The 24,610-nt window shown below is 37.2% G+C and overlaps 1 protein-coding gene across 6 annotated transcripts in view; it reads left to right on the top strand.

Annotated features, from left to right (window-relative positions):
- The window catches only part of MYO1B (myosin IB), a 134,084-nt gene that overhangs the window by 52,079 nt on the left and 57,395 nt on the right, over window positions 1-24,610 (top strand). For all 6 annotated transcript variants that reach the window (XM_085321237.1, XM_085321244.1, XM_085321273.1 and 3 more), the window contains exons 4-6: window positions 16,532-16,626; window positions 20,627-20,731; window positions 23,711-23,757. In XM_085321237.1, the coding sequence (XP_085177363.1) occupies window positions 16,532-16,626; window positions 20,627-20,731; window positions 23,711-23,757 (247 nt within the window). The remainder of the gene's footprint in view (window positions 1-16,531; window positions 16,627-20,626; window positions 20,732-23,710; window positions 23,758-24,610) is intronic.

Raw genomic sequence — 24,610 nt, 5'->3', positions numbered from 1 at the left:
TTTGATGTGTAAGGCTCAGCTGAGCCATGTCCTCTTCAGAAGAATGGCTGGGGGCCATTTAATGCACTGTGGCATTTAATTGCGTGCCTTGGGAAAAGACTTCAGGTTCCTACTGTGTAATCTGGAGCAAACCAAAACCCTTGGTCGTTTATAAGGAGACTAATACATATAATCTAGAAAGTGTATTCATAAATCAAATGATGTGTACTGTGTTTATTATTTCAGCATCTCCTTCTGACAAATGGACTGTTTTTATTACTAGTGCTGGCTAGAAAAAAGACGCAATTTCACAAAATTTCTAGCAGGGGTAGATGAGATTTGATGAGATTCTTGCAGAAACCAGTCTGTGTGTCACACAAACATTTCTATCAGAAAAAATGTGCTGCCACCTGTTTGCATGGTAGCTCATATTCTCCAAGGTCTGTCATTTCAGAGAGACTCTTCAAGTCTGGGAATCTCAGGTTTTAAGTGTCTGCCTCTCTGCAGCAGACTGCCGAGTGACATTTCCAGAGCTTGGGCTCTGTGCAGGAGTCTCCTGGGAAATGAGGGCTCTAAATCATGTTTTAATTATTTTTCAGTAGTTTCACATGACCTTCTGTATATGCTTGAGGTATATGTATGGATATGATGGTTTGGTATAAGGAGGATGTGCTTGAAAATCTTAAATGTTCCAGTAAAACAGCAGGCTTGGTTAAAAAAATGAAAACAGATGAAAAGGGTGGGGAGAGAGTAATGTGTAATGACATGCAGGAAAACCATATCTAGAGATTTTTTCCATATACAGTCATTGAAAGAAGCATATAATAATATGAATTAAATTCGGTATTTGCTTAACCATCATATGGAAGGACCCAGTAAAGACAGAGTGAACACCTAGTCCTTGGCTCTGTGTCCCTAAGAGTGTCTACAAGAGTGACTGACACTTTCAGTGGTGCTAGTTCTTGCAGGTATGAGTTGGATTTTTAGAGTTCTTTGAAAACTAGAATAAGGCTGCAGACCCATTTTGAATGAGCAGCCAAATAGAATTTCCAGGAGAAGCTGTTTCTGATCAGATATTTTTGCATAGAGCTATACCTGTTAAAATTTGATCAAAAAGGTTTTATTCTAATAGTTTATTCCTCTCCCTATACGCTTCTATTGTTATGACACTGAGTAATAAAGCACTACTCTTCAAGCCTCCTGGAATGCTTACTTCCTTAATTTGTGAATATTTGCATAGTTGGAATATGAAGTTTACCAAGCTTTTTAGTTGTTTTTCATTGTTCTATTAATCTTTTTTGTTGTTGTTGTCTTTATCTGCAAGTCAGGATCAAACTTGTCTCTGGCTTGATGGGGCAGAGTATGACATTTCAGTATTCAGACAATTTGGTGTTTGATGTGTGCAGTCCTTACCCTTCTGTTCTGCTCTTACTGCTGATAAAATTGCTGGTTTACTTACCTTGCGGTAATCTAAACATGAGAGAGAACCAAGGTATCTTTTATTTTGTTGCAATTTGATAGTGACTTCCACCAAATGTGCCTAATGTGAAGTAATGACAAATGGAAGTCTTTAAGGCAAAGGCAGTGGGAAGTAAGTAGTTTATCATACCATTTTTTAAACCGTCATTCCTACCAGTAACAGATTTGCTTTAAGGCATTGCAGAGTATGTGCTTTCTTGCATCTCCTGTCCTAGCCTTAGCTCCTGACTATTTCAAGCTCTCCCATGTCTGGGAGTAGCATGGCAGATGGCCTGTGCTTCCTGCTCTCATTTTCTCAAAACCTTAACTTTTCACTTTAGAAGAATCACAGATTATTTTAAGATGAGGGACAAAAGAGAAGGTGGCAACTGTACTGCTAATGATAAATTACAAGCTAATAAGAGTTCGGAATTAACGTGCGCTTTTTAGTTGAACACTGAGATTTAAGGTAAATAACTGGGACATCAGGGAAAATATCTGCAGAAGCTTTTTATTAAACAACGTGTTAGAAATGTAACTTATCTTCCAATCTCTATTGATTTTCATTTAGGCAATTTTACTTTATATTTGATTTAGTTGTTATTAATTTTTGAAGTCAAATATTTTTAAAGAGACAATAGTTTTAGATTAAAAGCTTTCCAATTAGTGGAGATTTAAACTCTTGCATGCAACTTCTTAAAATCAACCTGCTGTTATATAGGCTGCAAGCACAAAGATAACAACTCTGATGCTTACAATGCAAAGTTGAGGAAGTGAATGATGTTCCTCATTTTAATGATCATCACATTACTAAATCTTAGGACAAATCATTCTCATACTGATGCTCACAATTTTTACACTGATAATACAATTTTGCTGTTTCCTCTTCAAGTCAGGACTGTTTTGAGCCAATGTAAGCAATAAATGTAGAAGTTATATTTGCTTCTGGCATTGTTTGCTGGTATGCCAGGATAACATGTCTTCAGAGACACCGGCATTACAGTAACTCTTTTTCCTCCTTGATTTAAAGCAAATACTTTTGCCAGAAGGGTATGATAAAGTCTCAGCTGTGATGGATAGTTGTTGCTTATGCGTAAAAGTAAGGCTTTCCCTGCAGGCATCAGAGTTTTAGCACACCCTCTAGTTAATTTTATTTATGAAAAAAGGGAATAGTGGGATCAAAGTCCATGATACGAGTGTCCTTTATTGTCCCAGTATGATTATTTTCTCGTTTTCTTTTCAATTTACCCCTTCCACATCTTCATTTGCTTTTTTATTTTTTTTTCCCCACAAATGGCTTGATTCACCTCACAACATCCTCGATTTACAGACCTTTTGTTTGTGTTCCTCGTAATTCCTGGCTTCCCCAAACATTCAGTCTTTGGACTTGTTCACGTGGCTCAGCAGAGTACCTCTTTCGGAAGAGATTTATAGTCTAGGGAACAAGTTTACCTTAGAGGTTAGTTGGCAAAATTCCCCACTGAGCAGGGAAGAAAGATCTATGGTTGACAAAAGTCATAAATAGCAATTAGGCTGCCAGTACCTAACTGTTAAACCCATGCTAGGAATGAACTGAAAAAAGGTGATTTTGTTTGTTTGTTTGTTTGTTTTTTAACCAAACTTCAGGATATTGAAGTTTCCTTTTGGAAGAGGTCTCACTTAATGATTCTTTCAACCTCTATAATGAGGCAATGTTGAATGTGGTGTATCCATAAATGTAAATCCCTCAAACGCACGGATTGAAAGGGGATGAAGCATCGCACTTCAGGAGTCAGCAGGATTTCATGCCTGAAAAGAGCCTGTTGTATTGCAGGCTGCTGGCACATCACTTAGGGGATGAACCACTTCCTGAATTTTGCACTCAATGGGAAAGATCTGAAATCCTTGTGAGGAAAGCTAGTTACAGGGAAGGCAGTTGTGACATGGCCTTGTCGAAATGACAGACTCATTCTCTGAGGAGAATTTTGAAAGGATCTGTGAGCTTCAGGACTTAAGATGCAAAGTAAGATTTTTCTTTTATACCACAATAAATTCTGTGCTCACCTGAAATGTCAGCAGGGCTATCTTAGCTGGGTTTGGATACCACGTAATGCCACCATCACACCTCAATGCTTGGGAGGCTGTCAGAGGTGAGTATTATAATCTTATAGGCATGAACAGTGGTTTGCTATCATATCGTATTATTTCAGATTACATGAAACTATTACATGAAACTATTTTTAAAAAGTAACTGTTCAGGAATTGATTTATAACAGGATCTGTGATTAAGAGGCTCATAAAAGTGTATGCAGCACCCCAAAAATGTGAACAGCCTGGAAAAGCAGCATGCAGATGAATGTTGTGCTTTATTTTAATTTTTAAAATGGTCTAGAATGACCTTTAGACTGAATTTCAAAGTGTTCTTTGGAATAAGCTTTCCATCTACTCCCTGAGTAGCTTTGTCTATGGTAGGAAATGAAGAGGCCCTATGAAGTTCGTATAGTGCACTGATGCTGTCCTTCTGCATTACGTGCTAGGGTATCCAGGGCATGGGATTTTCAACACGAGAATTTATAATATTATTTGTATCTAGTCACAGACCCTTTGCATGGTGCAATATAGTTACTAGAGCTGTCATCACACAAGCTAGCTCAGGCCTCAGACAGGCTGACAGCATGGCATTCAGGTGAATTTTTGTGCTGTTGTGGTGTTCGAACATTTCCTAGACTACAAGGAATATAAAAAGCATCAGGACAAAACCGTACAACTCTCTCCCGCTGTACCCTGAGAGAAAGAGAGAATCTGGCTTCTGTTTGATCTTGTGCTGTCTCAGAAGCTAATTCTGCAGCCGCATATACTGTAAAGACAAAATTGTTCAAAAGCACCAAACCCACTTGCTCACAGATGATTTCAAGTCTTCACAGCCATTTCAGTGCTTTTGAAAACTTTGACTTTACCATCATTAACAGTCTATAATGTCCTTTCTGAGATCAGACACAAAACAGGTTCTGTAAGATAGTCCAATTATTTCAGAGAAACTCCCTCTACATCAGCAACCAGCAAACCTTGCTCAATCCATCTGAGTGTGGAGGCCAATTCCTGCCAGAACCTCCCTGGCAGGGCCTCAGCTAACTCCTCGGCGCATACACGGCCCTTGCTTCCTCATCTGGAGCTCTTGAGGGTTAAAAGGAAAGTTAATGCATACATTGATGCCAGTTCTCTCTTACAAGAAAATGCAAGAATCGGGTACCTTTAAAACATGATGACTACGAAGGGGAAAAGCTTAGCTCAAGATTTGTTCCATATGCTTCTGAAACTCTGTAAATGTCATCACGGTACATGAAGGAAAATAATCTTGGGGAATCCYTTATGAATTAACTGCTGGCTTAGACATTAAACAAAATAACTTTGTTTTTAGAACCATTTTCAAATATTTACTCATACCTCTGTACACAGAATACTTTCACATTTGACTTTAGTCATGCTGAAGATTGAATCAAATGTTTTTATTTATCTGTGACGATCTCTCTCTCTTTTTTGCATGTAAGTGTAATTGTCTGTGTTTACTTGCAAGCATGAAAAGGTTTGGGTTTTGGCTAGATTATGTTAGAGCCAAGAGCACCCCCCTTCCCCCCCCAAATATTATTAAATTAATTAATTAAATTAATTATTATAAATATTATTACCCCCCAGATATTATGGGGTAATATAGGGGAGAGCGAGGGCATTCGTCCTCCAAACTACAGCTCTCTGAGTAGGGAGACATTCACAAGGAGAAGTTTAGGTGTTGTAAGTATGCAGCATGTATTCTGCTAGCTACACATTCNAAAAAAAAAAAAACAAAAAAAAAAAAACACCACTTTAATATATTTTGGATATTTGAAGATGTGTGTTAATGCTCCAGTAGTTTAAACTAATGGTAGCTTTTCTTGCCAGATGCCATTTCTCTCATTTTCCTGGAACTGGAACATCTGGCTAGATTTTATATTATTCCATTGATATTTTTAGGACATAAAATGCTGATTTTTTTTTTTATTAATTCACATTGTCACATAAATGAGGATCCCTCTAATGGGCTTGGGAGTCCATTCAGTACAACCAATTGTATTTTGTGAATGAAATGGATACTTGATTAAATAAAGGAAAGGACTTGCAATATTTTTTTCAGTCTTTTGTGATGCAGTTCTCCAGATGTGTCAACACATAACTGTTCTTTGCATCTTTTGAGTATTTCATATAGATCTCCTTCCATATCTTTATATTTGTACATCTAGGCTAGGAATAAGACTAGTCTTTTTCGTGCTGTTTCACAAAATGAAATTCTCTCAATTAGAAAATTGATTGATGTTATGAAAGGACTTGGATTTTTCTTTAAAAAAAAAAGCTTTATGTATCACTAAATATTTTTAAAAGGCTTTGATAGCTTTGGCATATTTTTTCATTAACATTTTGGGGCTTTTACACACAGAAAAGGACGAGAATTATTTCATAGGAGACATTGGCATATTTTACTTCTCAAATTTAGACTTAAAAGTGGGGACAGGTAGAGGCCCTATCAATCAGAACTAGACAAATCCTATTTTATGCATTGTGTATGAATGGGTCAGATTTTTCATTATGCCTTTCCCGAATTGGCAGCATAGTGCTCTTAAGAGCTAGAATTTCAAATTGCAATTAAGAACAGCTGTCATTCCTTCTTTAAAAATGTCTTTGGGTTTAATGGTTGTTGTTTTTGTTTCCTTAGCAATTTATAACACATCAATAAATGCCCATTTACTATACTGGGAGCCTTTGACATGATTTTAGATACAACATAAATGAGGATAATGTTTAGAACTGTAGAGAAACTTCAGCAAAACTCCATCCATCTCCTCTTACCACCTTTAGAGGCAGAACTTCTTCCATTTCTCTTTATCTGCAAATGCATTTGGAAAGTTCCAGTTTCTTCAACACTGAGTGCAACATGGCTAATGTAGTTTGGGTTATTAAAGATAAACTTTTTCAAGTTATGAAGCAGGAAATACAGTCTTAATATTTACTGTCTAGCGCACTAAATAATCTGTTCCTTATGGTTTTGATAGATAAGAGAGCTGGAACTGGGGTTTACAAATAAAGGTTTGAACTACAGAGATAGTCTAAATGTGGTCATTTCAGTAAATACAAATCTACATTTTTCTGGTATATGCAATTTCTCTTTGTATACCACAGAAATGATTTTTGATCACTAAACCTTGTGGAGTTCAAGCTGGAAGTGGCCATGATTGCTCCAACAGTTCTCAGGGAAGATGTATGCACACAACAGAAAAAGATCTGTGCAGCTAACATCCTTCCTTAGTATTGACAGACCAGTCAAGGGTTTCATTCAAACTATCTTGTCGCTTGTCCCTGGAAATAACCCCCCGCAGTCTGAGTGGAGGCCTCCTGTTTGAGCAGCCTGAAGAAGGCTTTCCATTTTTTGCTTTGGCCATTCGTGGAAACAAATTTTGGGTACGTATTTACAAAGGCTGGGCACAAATTTAAGCAAATGCCAGTTTATGGACTGAATAGCCACATTAACTTGATGTTGTGCCTGGGCTAACAAGCCTAAGACTTTATTGTCAGTTTTGTCCTGGATTCTCAGACATAATAATTTCTGTGGAAGAGAGAACTGGAGGGGAAAAATAAGTTACATAAGGCTCCTTAAACTACTTGTTTTGTTAAGAGTGCTTAGAGTTACTTGAAAAATTTAAAAAAATGCAGCAACTCCTCTGAGTAATGTTAAGTAGCAGCATACCTATGTAATTACAAAATGCTGGCGTTAGCAGGGTTTTTGTCAGTGATCTTTATTTGCAATTATTTGTTACTGTTATCCTCCTGTTTCTCTAATGTTGTAATACAAATTCAGTGACGTGCTCAGAGCTTTTTCTGATGGCAAACTGTGTTGCCTTTTGGTGCAGTCTCTTGTACTAACATATGGCTGACGTCTTTATAATCTCATTCAGCAGAGCTGCAAAGTCGTTCCGAGGTGCATCTTTGTGAGATGCTGTAGCTCTTGGTACGTGCAGCACAGAGGAGTTCCCGGGCGCTATTGGAGTTCCGGTATGCTGTTGTCCTGTGAGACCTTTTAAAGTGCGATTCCTCTCTGAAAACTGAATGGGTAAAACTGGGTACCTCACTTCACTGTTCTTCCCCTGAGTACTGGACCATGTCTAGTTACTTTAGAATCCTTCCTTCTCCAGTTAGTGGTGTTGAGCAAGCTTGCCTAAGAGAATATTGCTACTTTTGCAACCTAATTATTTGCAGCAATCCTGCTGCATGTGTAGGAGCACATGGTAACAACGTACACTTGTTCCTGAAGCTTAAATTTGACTTGCAGGATCTCTGCTGTTCTGACTGCATTAGGAGGAAATTACTTATTCCTACCTTCTTACTAAAGATTGATATTGTTAGGGCTACAAATACCAAATACCAGTTTTTTTGAGGCTGTAATATGGAGCACTGCATCTTTACTAATCATTTTTCAATGTGAAATCATAAAAGAAGCTCACCTTTCTGCGCTGCCCAGAAAAAGAAAAAAAGAAAAAGAAAAAGCCTGCAACTAATATAGCCATACTGTGGTTTCGTTTGGTGATGAAGGAGCCACTCGCATCTAAGGCTGTACTATGCTGCTATCTTGGACAGGCTTAATCTAATGAGGCCCAGAAATGTGTCCTATTGAGGGAGGAAAAAAAAAAAAAAAAAAAGCTAAGAATTTATTCTTGTCTATACAGGCAAAGCCAAGGTACAGGGTATCATTGCTCTGATAAGTATTTCACTTAACTTGCTTACTCTGGCCTCAATTTTTTGAAATATCTATGGTTATTTTTAAGGAGATATGCTTAGTCATTATCAATATTTTTAAAATGAGGAATTGTTCCTTAGTGTTTTGTTTTGATGGAATGTGTATTCTACTTAGCCACTTAAGATAAATAACAGTTTTATTTGGGGAGTTTACATTGTGTGTTATACACACAGCAGTGTGCTCCTCCACATAGCAGCACATACAGCAGTATGCTCCTCTAAGTGTGGCTTGTTCTGCAGAAAAAAAGTGTGTAGAATTTGGTCACAGCTGACACCATAGTGTGTTTGGTGAGTAAACTTCCCTAATTTTCAGATATGCGCTGTGTTAAGTCAGAAGCAAATTCCACTTGCTGTCAAATGTTGTAGATCTTAGCTATTTCAGCGCAGAAAGGGAACAGTTGTTTCCCCTGCTCCCCCTTTCCCTCCCTGTCCCACTAAAACCTTCATTTCATGAGTATATGCTAGAATTCAAGGATGCAATTCAAATATGCTAAAATATAGGTGACATTGTAACCTTAGATTGTATCGTCTATAGTTGAGCCCTCACAGAAGCCAAGCAAGGAAAATCAGTTTGCCTCTCTTTCCCATTACTGGCCCATTCTGCTGTCTCGCCCTTTGATACTCCATTAGATCTGGGGAGTGTGTTTGTTAATAGAATAAATGCTAGTTTTTACAAGCCCAACTTCAGGGATTGCGCAGCTACAGAAGGTCAGGTGATGCCAGTGTCCAGCCACCAGCTTTGCTCATGTCTCATTAAACTGCTTCCCTTGCAGGTGGTTGCAGGCTTGTTTAGTGCAGTCAAGCTGGCAGTCCGAGGAAAAAGTATGTAGCTTCTTATAAAATATGGCTACAAAAAGGTCTAAAGTATACTTTTACAGTAGAACTACTGAGTGTAAGGGGCTGACTGTTTTAGACATTCATTAAATGAAATGCACAAGTGCTGATTTACTTTAGGAAATAAACTGCATCCAACTAAATTGAGCTTTTAATAAAAGAATAGAAAATACTTTCTCTACTTCCCTTCGAGTATACAATGGCCCACAATTATTCTTCCTCCTTTTCCCCTTCTCCCCTCTTTCCCTGAAAAGAAATATACTTTCCTGCAAGAAACTTCAAATCCTTGTAAGGTACATTACTGCAAACTGTTTTGCTGCAGGTCTCTAAGAGGCCCAGCTGCATCATTCCATAGGATAGTGTAGGGTCCGTTTGGGTGCCTTGGGTAACACAGCCGAATGTTTGGTGTGAGAGATGAATTTGATTACAAACTCATCTGGTTAATGCTGTGCCTTGAAACTGGGAGTTACCCTTCCAAACTAAATCCATGGGCTAAATATGAGTATGGATGAGGAGGTGATGATTATGTGGCATCCTGCTAGCTGATGTCATTTCCAGGAATGAGACTAGTCAGGGAGGAGTCCAGCCAAGCTGTTCTTCCGAAAAGCTCATGACATGGAGATATTTGCATTTTTTCCTTGGTTAAAGTATATATTCACTGCAGCTGAAAAAGGAGCCTGCTCCAAACAAAAGTTTACTGTTTTAATGCCATTCTTTAGGCAAGCTATGTCATGAGTTAGACCAGCTGCCTGTTTGCAAGCGCAGGTGTTCAGGCTCAGGGTGTGTGCAGCTGGCGCCAGCCTGTGCTTGTTCAGTTCTGTGCCCGTGGTTAGCTCGTGTTAGCAGGACAGGGGACTGACCTGTCAGCTTGTCTAGCTGCCCACTCCTCTGTCCTGCCATTATATTACGCTACTTCGGAGGACCCAACCTTGGAGCTGTGCACAGGTCACACTGTTGCCAGTCTGCATGTGTTGTGTTTCCTTGCCACCTTACAGGATGGAAGTGTTGAATGTGATGTGGGCATACTTTCTGGGGTTGATAGTGTGTGCTAAAATGCAGAGGATTTGCTTTTATGGCTTGAATTAGAACATGTCATTGGTGTCTTCAGCTTCAAAGCTCCTGTTTTCCAGTGGTTGAAGGAAAATAATGTAACAGCTGGTTCTAGGCTCCATTTGTTGTTTTCCTGCATAATAACATGCAGCTCTAAAGAGATGTCTTAGATGTTTAAAAAGGCAGAAAATCATATGCTGTGTTTATAGATTTTGTGTACAGTACTGAGGAAGGATCACTGTGAGCTTTCAAAAAATAGCTTTCATTTTTTTTCAGATTGTCATTCAGTAAAAAGGAAGTTCATTTAGTGACCAAAATTGAGAAGAAAGTCTCCCACTCACTTGCAGGGGAAATACATTTCATTTTGAGGGAAGGAAAAGGATAGTAGACTGATGATGTGGGAGGTACAGTATTTGGGGAATAAGTGTTAGCTGAACCTCTCTCTAGGGAGGTTTTTGAGGTGAAGCCCGTTGGACCGGTGTCTGAAATCTATTGCCCCCAAGGAAGGCGGGATCTCAGAGCATTTTCTTCCTTTTAATCTATAGCCTTGAAAATATTAGGCTTAAATCAACTCTTCTGCTAAACCTGCAGTGCATATATGGGCATCTGAGAATGTGTTCCCGATCTGCTGCAACATAAAGTAAATCTCTCTGGCTTAACAGTAGGCTATGTTTTGAAGTGTTTAACTTTTGAAAATCAAGACTGCCTTTGTCTGCCTTCTTACCTCTCCCTTCCTCTCTCTCCCCTTCCTTCCATAAATTATGGCTTCTTTTAATGAATCAGATGGGTTGCTTTACAAAACTCTGGGCTTTATTCTGCATTAATAACCTCACAGTTGCTAACATGAATAACAAAGTGTGGAGGTGCGTGCAGAAGGTATGCTTGTGATGTGTATATTAGCCATATAGTATTGTTGATAAAAACGGGTTACTGTGCTCACCAGGAAGATAAAATAGGCTGTCAAAATGCAAAAGTATTTGGAACAGGAAAAAAGACCTTCCATCTGCCTTAACACATTTCTTTATCCTGGTGTATAGACTCTTTTTTTTTTTTTTTTTTTTTTTTTTTTTTTTTCTGATTGGCATTTTTCGAAGAACAGCTGCTTACTTGTGAAGGTTTAACCTAGATGAGGCTACATCAATTTAGCTGTTATTTTATTCTCTCCAACGGCAGGCTAATCAACCTTTTCCTTTCAAGTGTGTCAGAGAGCTGAACATGAGACAGTTTGTAATTATGGAAATTGGGGAGTATATTTTTTTCCTTAGGGCAATTAGATTAAATGATTCTGTACTATGAGGTAGCAATATAAATGATCTTTTATAGTTCTTTTCCTTAATTTTTTTCCTCCCCTGAGGTTTGATGGGGGAAATATATATACATATATATACATATATATATATATATATATATAAAACAAATAGCAATAATTTACAAAATAAAACCTCAATGCAGTTTGTAAAATGTGCTTCCACTTTTTCAATCTCAGATTATTAGGATTTTTTTATACCAGAGCAAATTGTGATTCTGATGTTTGTACATAGAATATTGGAGAGGACGAAACTAATTTCTTTGCTTTTTCCTCTTACAGAGCACTTACATGTGTTCATAAAGAAAAGGAAGCAACATAAATAATGTTTTTCTGAATTAAATTATTGAAGGAATTAAATTACATTTCATTGACTTTTTTTAGTGTAGGATAGTTTAGACAATGCCATTTTAAAGCTCTGACTTACAGTATATCCTCTCAGTGTTTAAACACAATTGGGGAGAAATTAAGTGATGCTGTGGCTCTATTTCACAATTAAGTATATTTGAAGGGTCAAGAAGAGGGGTTGTGTATTTCCTTTGGAAGTAGCGAAATGAGATGGGAGTTGCAGGCCTTGCCAACCAAGCCATACGTGTTTTAAAATGGGGACTGAAGGAGTCTGAGAAGCAACAGCCAGCGAAGATGGGATGAAGGAGATCGATAGCATTAGTGTGTGAGGAAAGCAACTGGAGGGAGGTTAAGTTAGTACTAGCTAATGAATGTTAGAGGAAGTGACAGGAAAAATGAGAATGATGAGGAAGTTGTTTGCAAAAAGTGCCTGTAGTGAAGAAATTTTCATTCTCACCATTTTGGCTTCAAGGAAAAGGATGACGGAAGAGAAGAGCTTATGCTGAGAGCCAGCTTGATGAAAACAAAAGCACTGGATTTTATCCTTGACGTAGCAGTCTTGAGTGCTCAGATGAAGTGATGGTGGTTGAGGTGTGCATGCTTGGTTATCCTGTCTCTTCCTGAGCCCAGTGGTTGGTTAGAGCAGAGAGGTGCTGTGGGGCTGCTGAAAAATGCTTGAGCTCTTTGGGACGCTGTGGGAGGCCTAGTTGCTATTTTCCCTTGTGTTAGAGTTCCTGGGTTAGGACTCCTGTTTCTCCATGGCAGCTCTAGCTGTTTGGAACTACGTGGCTGCAAAGGCTGGCCCCATAAAAACAGAGCCTTCTTCCTGATCCAGGTGGGGGTGGCAGCTAGATTTCAAATTGCTTCTATACTTAAATCTCAGCTAAAAAAGAGTTCCAGTAAATATTTCTGTGTTTCTTGTGGTAGGATAATGTTATCTTTTTCATGAAAACGTAAAAATCAAAGAACTTATAATAAGGTGTGGTAAAATGACACTGCTGACACACTCACCAACTAATTTGAAACATATGGTTTATAACTGCTTTTTAAAGTAGGGAGTATTCTAAAATTTTACTTAGGCTCTGTAATTGTAAGGTTGCTCAAAGAGTGGCATGTGGTTTAAACCTATAGTTGTAAATGTTGACTTTACCAAGCTGTGCATGTTGATGTTACTAGGAGGAAAAGAAGAATTCTTTGTGGTCTGCAGATAATTAAAATATATTAAGCTAGAATGATCTGAAATTAAATTATTTTATATATTTGTAACAAATAGCAAGTACTATGAAATTAGAATTTTCTAAAACAGAGAGCAAAATCTGAAAAAGAGTCAAAGGTTTATTTTTTCTTGTTGCCAAGAGAGAGGATAATAAATTTGAAGGCCAGCGAAGTAATGGTGTGCCATTAAATAGATATGATGAATGATTCAACCTATCTTTTTCTTTGAAATAAAGATGTCTGTTCAGGCTCTGACATAAATGACTACTGCAGTTTATGCAATGCCACAAAGGCAAAGAAGTCTTAAACACTGTATTACTTAAGTACGTTCTTGACTATGCCTCCTAAAGTTGAGTTGTTGGAGCAGTGGATAGAGCATCAGAGTAAATTTTACAAAACTTCTAACAGCAAACTTACAATAAGTGCATACATGATACTTTTTCTAAAATGATTTTAACTTGCTTTTTCTTGTGTTGGTAGCAGATAATTTTTGATACACTTCGGAAATATTAGGCTTTGCTGGATTGTGTAGAAGATGAGAGGAAAAGATAACATATGCAAAACATTCCTGATTAGAATGGATGAAACCAGGATTGGACAAAATCCCATCTCTCCTCCAACTTCAGAGACTTTTGTCCAATCATTAAACTTTCAGTTTCTTTGCTGGGAAAAGGGGAGGTAAAGGGATGATTTGGTGTTTTTAACTGTGCAGTGCAGGAGGCAAAGTTAATAAATGTATCAAGCTTAAAATATGTTCTGACAGTGGCTGTTGAGAAATTGAAAATTCAGTGTATTAGAAGAGATGAATGTACTAAGCTTAAATTAACTCAGCGTATCAATAGAGGGAACACTTTCGTGGGCTTGCCACTGACTGAATTTTGTGGTGTGAAACTATTGCCTAGAAAGCTTTCAACTGTAGAAATACTAGTTGGTGGCTGTTAGAAGGACAACAGACCCAGCCTGCCATCAAGTTGCAAGTTCACTTAGAGTCTTGCCTTCCAGGTGAGAGCCAGCTTCCTGAAACAAACCCATGGAAACTACAGCATTAGTATTAATATTCTTTCCTGTGACCCATACATGCTCAGTACAGTTCTGTTTCTTTCCTCTATGTCCTACTGCTTTTTTGTCTTGCGAAAAGGATGGTGGTTAATGTTATGTAAATGTAATACAAGCTGGAACTAGCTTTTCTAAGTGCCATGCATTGTACTCTTCAACTTACAAGTATGTTTGCAGCAGCTTTGAACAAATATTATTCACTTCCTAAATATGTCCTGTAAGAGAGTCTGGTAAAGTGTTATTGCTACTGTAGTTTGGATTCTGGACAGTAGAGAGGATGCCAAAAATTGTGTCATGGTCTCTCAGCAGCAGCAGAGTCTTTCCTTCACTATTCTCCAGCATGCTGGCCATATCACAAACTGACTTTGTTGTAATGCTAAAACCATTACATCCTGCTACTTCTCATAAACGCGTTTTCACCTTCAGTTGAACTGCAGAGTACGCATGCTCCAATCACCATACCAGTATTAAGTTTTGAGAGATTGGTGTTAATTCTGGTTCAGTGCTGTGTATATATATCCAGAGGAGTTAATGACGTCTGGTACTGGTGGTTAAACAGGATAGCTCAACTCTCTGTGCAGAGATGAGGGCTGTCGTTTAGCGCCTGAGATGCTGAGAGTCAGAGAGGAAAGAAGTGAAGGGGCTTGAGGCCAGGCAGAAAGATGAGAGAGGAGAAGAGAGGAGAGGACAGGAGGGACACAGCATGTGAGGAAATCAGAGGCACGTGGCATCCAGGACAGCAGCTAAGGGGAGGGAAGGGATGACTAAGTAGCTGTGAAGGAGGCACTGGATGTTTTTTGTACCCACTTTCCTACCTTGGCAGAACAGTGCTCGCTTGGTATACTGGTCTGTTCAGATACCAACATAATGCAACCTTAACAAACAAACAAGAAACAAATAAGCAAATATAATCTAATAGAAGTCTAAAGCTAATGAAGAATGAGGAAGTATAAATTGTGTCGCACATGGGCTTGATAACAAAGTATGGGGGAGAATACGAGGTGCTCTCCAAACTGCTTTAGGGGAGTGCAGCCGGAAGGGATAACAACTGCCTGAGCTTGAGGAGCAATGTCGACACAAAGAAGTAGATGTGAGCTAACTAGAATTCACATGGGCTTAATATTTGAAGTTTTCAAGCTGTGGCAACAGACCTGCCTAGAAGAGGCTGTGTGGGGGTCTCTGCTTGCATTAGGTTGTCCATGCTACCTATAACAGGTTTCACAGCATGGAGTTGTTCATTTATAAAGGAGCTGTGGTTGCCTAGGACAGCTCTATGTGACTACATTATTCAAAACAAATACTTAATCTGTCTGTAGTTGCCAGCTGAATGCAAAACTCCTGAACTCTCATGGAATAAAAAATCAAGATGCTAAAAGAAGTATCTCATCTACAAACATTACATGTTTTATGTTGACATGAGAGTTCATTTCAATTTTCATTCATGGTTTGTTTACTATAAATAATAAACAATATCCATGTCTAACTTAATTTACAAACACTAGACATTGTGTCAGGTGCAGTGATCAATGGAGCTCCTGATCTGCTGATTGGATGCTTATTTCACTTAAAAATATGCCATTTTTGTTAACTTTTTTTTTTCTGAGCTTGCATAATACGTACATGGCCTTTTCTTTGAACTTTGCTTTCAAGTGCTTTTTCAGATGCTACTTGTTTAAGTTTTTGAAAGGGAATCTGGTGCTGAGTTTCCAGTGTGCTTTGTTCCATAAAATGGAAAATCCAATTCATATGAAATCAATACTTTTCTTCTGACAAAAAATGACAAATAATGAAAGCCAAATATAAGCAATTCATCTGCATTTCTTCAAAATATATGTTGCCTCATGTCAACAAAGCCCATTTGGGTTCAGATTGCAGCCCAGTGGTTTCATGTTCAGGATGTTCTGAGTTCTATGGAAAGGTGCTTTTGGTGCAGGAAAGCTGTTGATTCTTAGTATATTCTTTAATTTCTCTACATGACACCACCCTAAATGTATCATGCACGTACTCATTGGAAAAGACTTCTACATATCTATGCAGATGTCCAGAAATACCTCCAAATGCTTAAAACACACAATATTTTGTAAAATTCTGAGAATTCTTCTTACTTTTCAGAGTAGGAATCGCAACTTATGGTATTGTTAATTTTCAAGATTCTTCTATTTCCAGCTGCCTTCTTCTAAGTGTTGTCAGACAGAATGCTTGCCGTTGATGCATTGACAAGGAGGATATTTTGTTCAATGAAGAATGCTGTTTCAATTTTATTGAAATTTTGTGAATCTTTTTTGAACTTTTTTGGTGAATTTTTTTTGAACTGAATTTTCGTTCTATTGCTCTTATATTCTGGAAACTTAGTGCTTCAGCGCTTACAGAACCCTATATACTTACATATATGTTTTTTTTCTTCTACCTGGATGTAAAGGACAGATTGTATTTATTGTTGGTATTTGTTATATCTGACTTCTCAATTGGCTCTTTCTTATTTTGCAGCTTTGCTCTGTCAGATGAAGCTTACAGATCTTTAAGGGACCAGGACAAAGACCAGTGTATTCTTATTACAGGAGAGAGTGGAGCTGGAAAAACAGGTAATAAACAGTTTTGGTCTTATTCAAGCACATTCAAAATTATTCAGACCTCTTCTAGAAAGTGATGATAGAGGCTGCCAGAATTGTGAGATACTGTTATCTTTTCGTGTCTGGCCGTTGCAGAAGATGAATGCTGTCATATTTTGTGCTGTAGAGGTGACCTTATATCAATTGGTGTGGTTCCACATCCTCACCGTGATGCAGTCCACAGCGGCGTTGTTAGTATGCAGAATCACGCTTCTGTAACACTGGGCTGTGATAGGGCATTGCAAGGGCCTGAATGCTTTTCAGACTCTCCGCATGGTCTATGTGAAGACAGTGAAAACTGTTCTCTTAGCTGGCATGGCAATCCTTTGATGCTTTTGCATGCCATTTAATAAATGTATATATTTAAACTGGATCATGCTGTTTATCCAAAGAAAATACACAATAGCAGCTGATCACTTAGGAAATTTCATTGGTCTTTTGCACACTGTGCTCAGCTAGAATTCTGAGATTGGCTTGTGTACCAGAACATTCTGTTTCTCAGGCAAAACTGAAATTGTTTTGAAAATTACTACTAATTTTTAAACTGTGGAATGGTAGAAATGAAGTGAGGACTACATAATTACAGAACATTGTAGGTAGTTCTTAAAAAAGAAGAAAGCCCCTTATTTTCTGAATAACAGCTTAAAAGGTAGGAGACTAGAGCTGACTTGCAAAAGACACAGCAGGTAAGAATACATACATATGTTTCGATGTTATTTAAGAGATTTTTCTTTAGAGTTTGAGAAAATGTGTAGCTTTTATGCTTCTACTGAGCAAGACTAAAAGTGTGTAACAGGAAACTGCCTTACAAGCCTTTTGTGAAAATGTAAAGTGTGGGGCTTTGTCCTTGAAGTGTTGAAGTTAATGGATTTGGCACGTTTTATGATGAATGGTGTCCTGTTTTTCTTTGTTAGATCAGTGGCTTCCAGTTGAGAAATCTTGAAATCTGGTTACTTCTTCCTTATTTATTTTATTTTTTTTTTTTGGTCAATAATATCAAAAAGTGTGTGTATTCAGTAAAAGTGTATATGAAAATAATTGAGTTCTTATTATTACATTTTTTTCTAGGGGTTGAAACTTTAGAAAGGAGTATTATACTGATTGTTTAATTTCCTAATTTACCTGGGAATCATTAATTATCAAGTACCTCATACAGTTGAGGCCCGTAATTATTAGTATGTTTTTTTTCAGCTGAAGTGCATAGTAGTGACTGAGTTTCTCAACTTCCCTGTTTATAGGGGAGAATCTGGTAGATTCTGATTTGTATATAGATTCTGATTATGTTTAGTAGCTTCCATATTGGACATAATCAGAATTTTTAGCTTTTTTTATAAAAGTAAGTACAGAATAACAACGCTAATGTGAGAGTAGGGTTTGATATTTAAGTCAATAATGGACTGAGAATCTCAGATAGTCCCTTTCTAATGTTTGATGTAACTATGGTTACATCAGATGCTTGCTGAAATAGGGTTATTAGCTGAGAATGAATATTTCCATTACCCAGAAAAAGGGAGTGAGACAGGAGAAGCAAAAGCTCACAGAAGAAAAAGATTTCAAAGTCTGAAATCCATGTAATGCTGTTTTAGAATATTATTTTGGTAGCCAGAATTTGTGGCATGTTTGTCCTAGAAAAATTGAAGCTGAACTGTCATCTTTTTTTTTAAAAAAAAGCTTTCCTTTACTTCTAATTTTCTTCTTTGTCACTGCGTATTTATACTGATTATTAACTGGGCAGGAAACTGTCATAGGTTGCCAGAATGAGCAGTCTATTAGTGCTCATTAGTGCTATTAGACATTAAGATTGAATCTTAAAAGGTGATTTAGTTCCTAGCATGCTAATTGACTCAAACTTGTAGTTAGAACAGTTCCCAGTAAAAGAAAGGACCTTTATTTTCTCTTTCAACCATGCTCAAAGCCTATTCATAGCTTCATATTCTGTTAGCCTTTTACTTTAGTTATGGGATTATCCTGATTTCTTGTGTGTGTTCTTAATGCATATGATTTTATAATAGGTTATTTGCTGCTTCAGTGCTTTCCTGTCTCACGTTGATTGAGTAGCTCTCCTTACAGATGTTGACTGTTTTGGGAAATAATGTCAACTCAAATAGTTTAGAAACATTTGGGCATGTATTACCAGGAGAGGTTTTTTTTTTCCCCCTCTTACTGCGGCACATCAGCTGGAGTTTGTCAACACCATTAGTTGTCTTTCTTCCAAGAGCAGTCACTGTTTTCTCACAACCACTGCTCATTTCAAAGCAGATGAGATTCTTTAGGGGATGCTGTTAACTAAAAATCTGAAGTATCTTAGTTACCTTTTCAAGTAGATCTATGGATAGTTTTTATGTCGTTTTTCCAGGTATGTGTGATTAGGAGTAAAAAGAAAGGAACTGGAATAGATTCAGCTATCTAAACTCAGTGAAGAATATATATATTGGGCAGGGAAAGCCTCTTTCCTCACAGTGCTCCCCTTGCCATACTGCTCTATCCTGGTTTCAAAGCACAGGCTGTTGAAAACAACCATATCCAAAAGCTACCCCCTTTCTCTCTCATTGCACTGTACTTTCAGATAGCAAAACAAATAAAACACCTCTGTGTTTAGGGGTTTGCTGCTTCTGCTTCCAATTTAAGCTGGGGGAAAAAAAGGGGGGGGGACTTACAGAAGGGTTTGATGTTTTTTAAAAGTGAATCTGAATTTAATTATACCCCAAGGATTTTAGGCTGTTTTTGCTTTCTCTCTCTGTGTTAGGCACAATGAAGAAAGTCCTCAAAGTGTCATCCTTTTTATTACAGAATCATAAGGGGAAAAGAAAATGGCTATCTTAAAAGCAGTCCAGATATTGTCAAAATTCTAAGGAATTTTGTAAACAACTTAATCCCAAAAGACATGAAATATTGCAAGGGTCTAATTAGTGAGATCTGTAAAAGTGACACATTGCAGACTAGACCTGTGCCCTTGACATTTGAAAGACAGGAGAGAGGAGACTGCTCACTTCTCTTTGGAGTGAAGGTGTCTTACATGACTATTTTTTAAAATCAGGGGATGTCTGCTATGTCTGCCCTTTCTGCTGCAGGCAAAATCACAGCTCTGAGCTCTCTGTCCCTCCCCAGACTAATACATGTTGGATGTAATAGTCCAGTTTGAAATTCAGGAGTTTCAGACCTATGTACTTCTTTAACTGCTGTGATAACTGCAAGCTCTGGTTAAAACCACAAGAGCAGGGAACTGATTAAAAAAAGAAAATGAGAGTTAGATTTGAGTAATTGCATGATTAGGTGAGATGGGAGGTCTTACGGTCACATCTATAGTTCACTCTGCTTGCTTGCATCCCACATTGCAGATTTGCTCATTTTTCTCTTAAATATGGGATAGTTGTTTAATACATAAAAATTATTTTAATTTCTTACACGAATGCTTCAGTTTCTCTCAATGTTATACTTAAAAAGGGACTGCATAATTTTATGTGACCATGAATTGCGATTATTTATTTACTTTAGAGTTGTAATTACATGTGTATAGCATGGTTTGTTTTGTGTTTACGCTTGTGTAATTGTGTGTGTACTGATCTAAACTGGATTGATTTTTGTATCTTAAAATACTTTAGGCCTGTTTTTCAGGATAGATTAAATGATCTTTAACATCTCAGCTAGAAATAATGTTCTTTCCATATTGAATACCTCTTATTCAGACTAAAAGAAAAAGTAGTTCTAACATCCCATATCCACTAGTGGCTTTTTTAGCTCTGATCTAGTAGGGTTCAGCAATCGTCTACTGTTGTAATTGCATGGGTCCCATGGCAGGATGACTTCCTTAGCCTTTTCCAGATGGTACCGCAGCACAGAAGAAAACTGAAATGAAATGTAATTACATTTCCTGTCTGACATGATGAAAATGTAAGGGAGATCAAGCCTCCAAATCCTCTTATTACCTCTTTGCCAATACTTATCACTGTTTTATTTTGCTTTCACCCTACAGAGGCCAGCAAACTTGTCATGTCGTATGTAGCTGCTGTTTGTGGAAAAGGGGCAGAGGTCAATCAAGTAAAAGAACAACTTTTACAGTCAAATCCAGTGCTTGAAGGTAAGATTCTCCTAGAGCTTGTAGGACCATATTACCTTCTGGATATACCAGCTCGCCTGATGAGCTGGTTTTGAAAACTGAATCTGTTGCTGTTTAATTGTTTATTTGATGTCCAAAACCATTGGATATGCTTTATGTGAAGATAGCAACAAGAATATACACTTACTCAGTTATGGAGAGGTTTTCTGAAAAGGAAGATCCTCTCCCTTAGTGAGAGGTTAGGAAGTTCGCAGCTTCGTCCTGCTGCTCTCTTTGAGCATAGCGTTTCTTAACTCTGGCTTTATGGTGCTTGAACATATTAAAAGATTTAACTTTAGTTCAGTGTCTATGATTCTTTTCCTTCCAAATACATAATACTGTCTAGAAAACAAACAATATGTTAAGTATTATTTTTCTTCTAGGAAAAAAGTGAAGAAATGGATCTTGGAAAAAAAAATAAAACAATCCATATGCATGCCTGATGTTCCCTAAGACTTACTGTTCTTTACTGTCTGGTGTGAGACCCAACTCTGTCAGTCTGTCTTCCTGATTGCCTTTCCTGCTCTCTCATGAAAGAAGTTTTGATTGTCCTTTTTTTTTTCTTATTTTTAATTATTCTTTTTAATATGATGATGTGGGCTGCCAGAACAGGGTTTTCATTTTTCCTAGGGATAAGATGTACAGTCCTCAAAGCTTGCATTTTTTTCCCTGTAGTCTAATAATTGCCTTCAGAAGTGCCTTGGTTAGAGTTAGACTAAGAGTTAGACTTAGATCTATTGTGTTGATTCTTGACTCAGGTTTTTCTCACAGTTCTCTAAGCTATTGTGATACTAAGACTAATCCTTGTAACTGCTATACTATAATTGTGTGTTATGGCCAGCTGATGTGCAGTGTTTATAAAACTACTAAGTGTCAACATTTTATTTATTGCTTAACAAACTGTGTATATTCAAGGATTTGGAGTCTGTGGGGAGCAAGTATGCTATGCATTGTATAATTGGCAATAGGAAGAGAAGTCAAAAAGGGGAGGGAAAAGCAAAATTTGTATGAGAACTGTTAACTGGCCTGGTAAAATGTGATCGCTGACTGTACACAAAAGCTGTAAGATGCAAAGACTTGTAAAGAAAGGACAAGATGTTAAATTTTAAGACTAATCATAATGCTGGGTGAATCTGTTGTGCTGATCAGATACGTTCCGCTCATGGCTGAATGGAGGGGTTGCAATCTATCCCCGTTTCAGCAAAAAGAGTTCCGGGTTGTTTCCATCGCCGTTCTGCAAGGCAGACTTTGGGCATAGGCAGAAAGCAAATTCAAAGTGCAGAGGCTTCAGTAGCCTTCCAAATTTATTGGATTTCATACTAGTTCATGAATCCCTCTTTTAATATAAGAGGAGTACACTGTGCTCACAGAATAGTGTCATATTATTTTAAGGTATTTTTCGTTCTATTTGGTGCTGCTGTGGTAACTGCTTATTGAGCTTTTTGGGAGGTAGGACGCTGGTATATTCTATGAGGTTGTTGCACAGACCTGGCTATTTATATACATTTTAGACAGAAATTAGGCATTTGTGGTTAGATTTGTTTTTCTTTGGTTACATAGTTCTGTTTCGGTCAAGCTGCAGTGCAAGAAAATGACATAAATATTACATACGCATAATTTATCTTATGGGAATTCTTTTTTCTTTTTTCAACTAGAGTTGTTAAGTTGTTACTGTAAATTAACTTTAAAAACAATGAACTTCAGCGAAAACTGAGGAATGTGTCTCACTATATAATGGAACGTTTGTATTTGATTTTGTGCAGTTATAAATGACTGTACTGTTTAGCTCTGTGTTTAAGAAAATGCAGCTCAGAGATTTGGCTGTTGAAAAGATGATTTATTACAAGGCATAAAAACTTTAAAAACAATTCTGTCACTTATCCTTGGCCTTCAGGAGCAACAAACTTTCCCTTTTGGCTTCAGTTCTTCAATCAAGAATAAGTCTACTTACGAAAGTTTGTTAAAGACTAAAACCATGTATTTATTTCTGCCCAAGAAACATTGACTTGACTTGATCTTTGAAAATATATGATATATAAAAATAAATACTGAGGTAAATAATCAAAGTCTCCCGTTGGAAGCAGAAGGACTACCATTAATAATCCAGAGAAGACACTCCAGTGTGACAATGTGCAGTCTAAGGCCTTGAGTTGTCCTGCAGTCTGAGTTTGTGTCATATGTGTCCTCTAATCTTGTGGCTGTCCATCTGAACATAACCTGGGGGAGTCCTTTTTTGGAGAGATTTTGTTGTTAGAAAACTTGAGCTAAAGAAAACTAAACCAAATTTTATTTAAAAAAGCAAGTTTAGGTCAAACTGAAGAGAGTGTTTAAAACTTTCTCTGTAAACTGAACTTATTTCAGCTGATTAATATTCAACTTAAACTAAAATAAATGTTTGGAATGATGTAATGAAATTGGTTTGAAGGTATTCATAAAACTTTCTCGTGCAAACCATTTTTAAGTGTCATTCTGTAAGTTCTTCACTTAGACCTCCATCTTCCTTCTACAGTTCTGATAGCTCAGATCCATTGCTTTTTCTGAACTTTTCCAGAAGAGAGAGAAGTGAATCTTAGTGTTTCTTATATTTGCAGTTGTTTGAGTAATAAAACTGTAAATAGGATGATTCAAAACCCAAGGATATGTGTTCTCTTCAGGTACAGTTTTGACTTGGAACAGTTTACCTTGTATGTTTATCTCTCTCACTTTTTCTAAGAAGGGAGGTGTCAACACAAAACTGCTTTGGACTTCCAAGGTGTTTTCTCATTTGTGATAATCTCAGTCTATCCCCAGTGATTGATAACTCTAATGGATGCAATATTGTTTCTTAGACATCTACAATTCTTTTAAATAAGTAACAGAAGTTGTATGATTCTTTTAAAAAAGTAACAGAAGTCGTTATTAAATCATTAAAATATTATTTTACTGATAGTTTCACTTTTATTTATTTTCCTCTCTTGCCAGCTTTTGGAAATGCCAAAACTGTGAGGAATGACAACTCCTCTAGATTTGTAAGTATGTTGTTTAAGGCTGAACTTGGTTGCCTTATAGAAGAGAATGTGATATTGTTGACTCTTTTTCACCTTACACCAGCCATTAGGCTTCTGTAAGAAATCAATAATTTGGATAGAGAACTTTTTTGTAGTTGTCTGAAGGCCTCGGAGYGTGGAGAATTCTAGTGGTCAGTGGCAGTCATTTTTTTGTTTGTACATTAAAGTGTGTTCTCTTTTTCCCAAATACATTAGTAGTTCATTATTAGGAGTCACCCATATTTTGAAAAGACGTCTGACTTCCTTGTCAAAAATCTTGTTTGTTTCTGATGTGAGCATAAAGTTCTGTTGAGAAGCAGCATAGAGGAAAACAGCCAAATTTAAGAGCTGATGGTCTGTGACTGGATGAAAACATAATTACAGTGCAGTTGGATTTTTTTAATTTTCTAGCACTGATGGCTTTGTCAGAGACCATGAGCTTAGCAGCTTCTCTGCTTAGTAAGTTTATCTTTCTACGTGATCTCATTTTCCATTTTTATGTATACAGTTCTTTTGTTAAAATCTCAATTCAGGTTCTTATTTTATCTGCATGAAGTTTCAACCTGTGTTTGCAACTTTAGTTTTAATATAAATATTTATTATATTAATTTTTTACTAATATTCTTTATAGTCAACTGTTTAAATCAGGATTTTTTAGTGTGAAACAATGAAAAATTATAGGAATTGACAATTGGCAAAAAAAATAGATGAAGCTACAGTTGGGAGATTCAAAAGTGTGAGTATTTATCATCATTTCTGCTGTTAAAATCAGAAGCTAGAATGTGACTTTTGTAGTCTGCTTGCTTGTGTGCAATAAAGTCGTAAAGGCTGAGAT

The sequence above is a fragment of the Rhea americana genome, unplaced genomic scaffold (assembly GCF_003343005.1).
Source record: "Rhea americana isolate MKP2758 unplaced genomic scaffold, rheAme1 scaffold_12, whole genome shotgun sequence".
NCBI lineage: Eukaryota > Metazoa > Chordata > Aves > Rheiformes > Rheidae > Rhea > Rhea americana.
The sequence above is the reverse complement of the archived record's forward strand: the minus strand, read 5'-3'. Positions and strand labels throughout refer to the sequence as shown.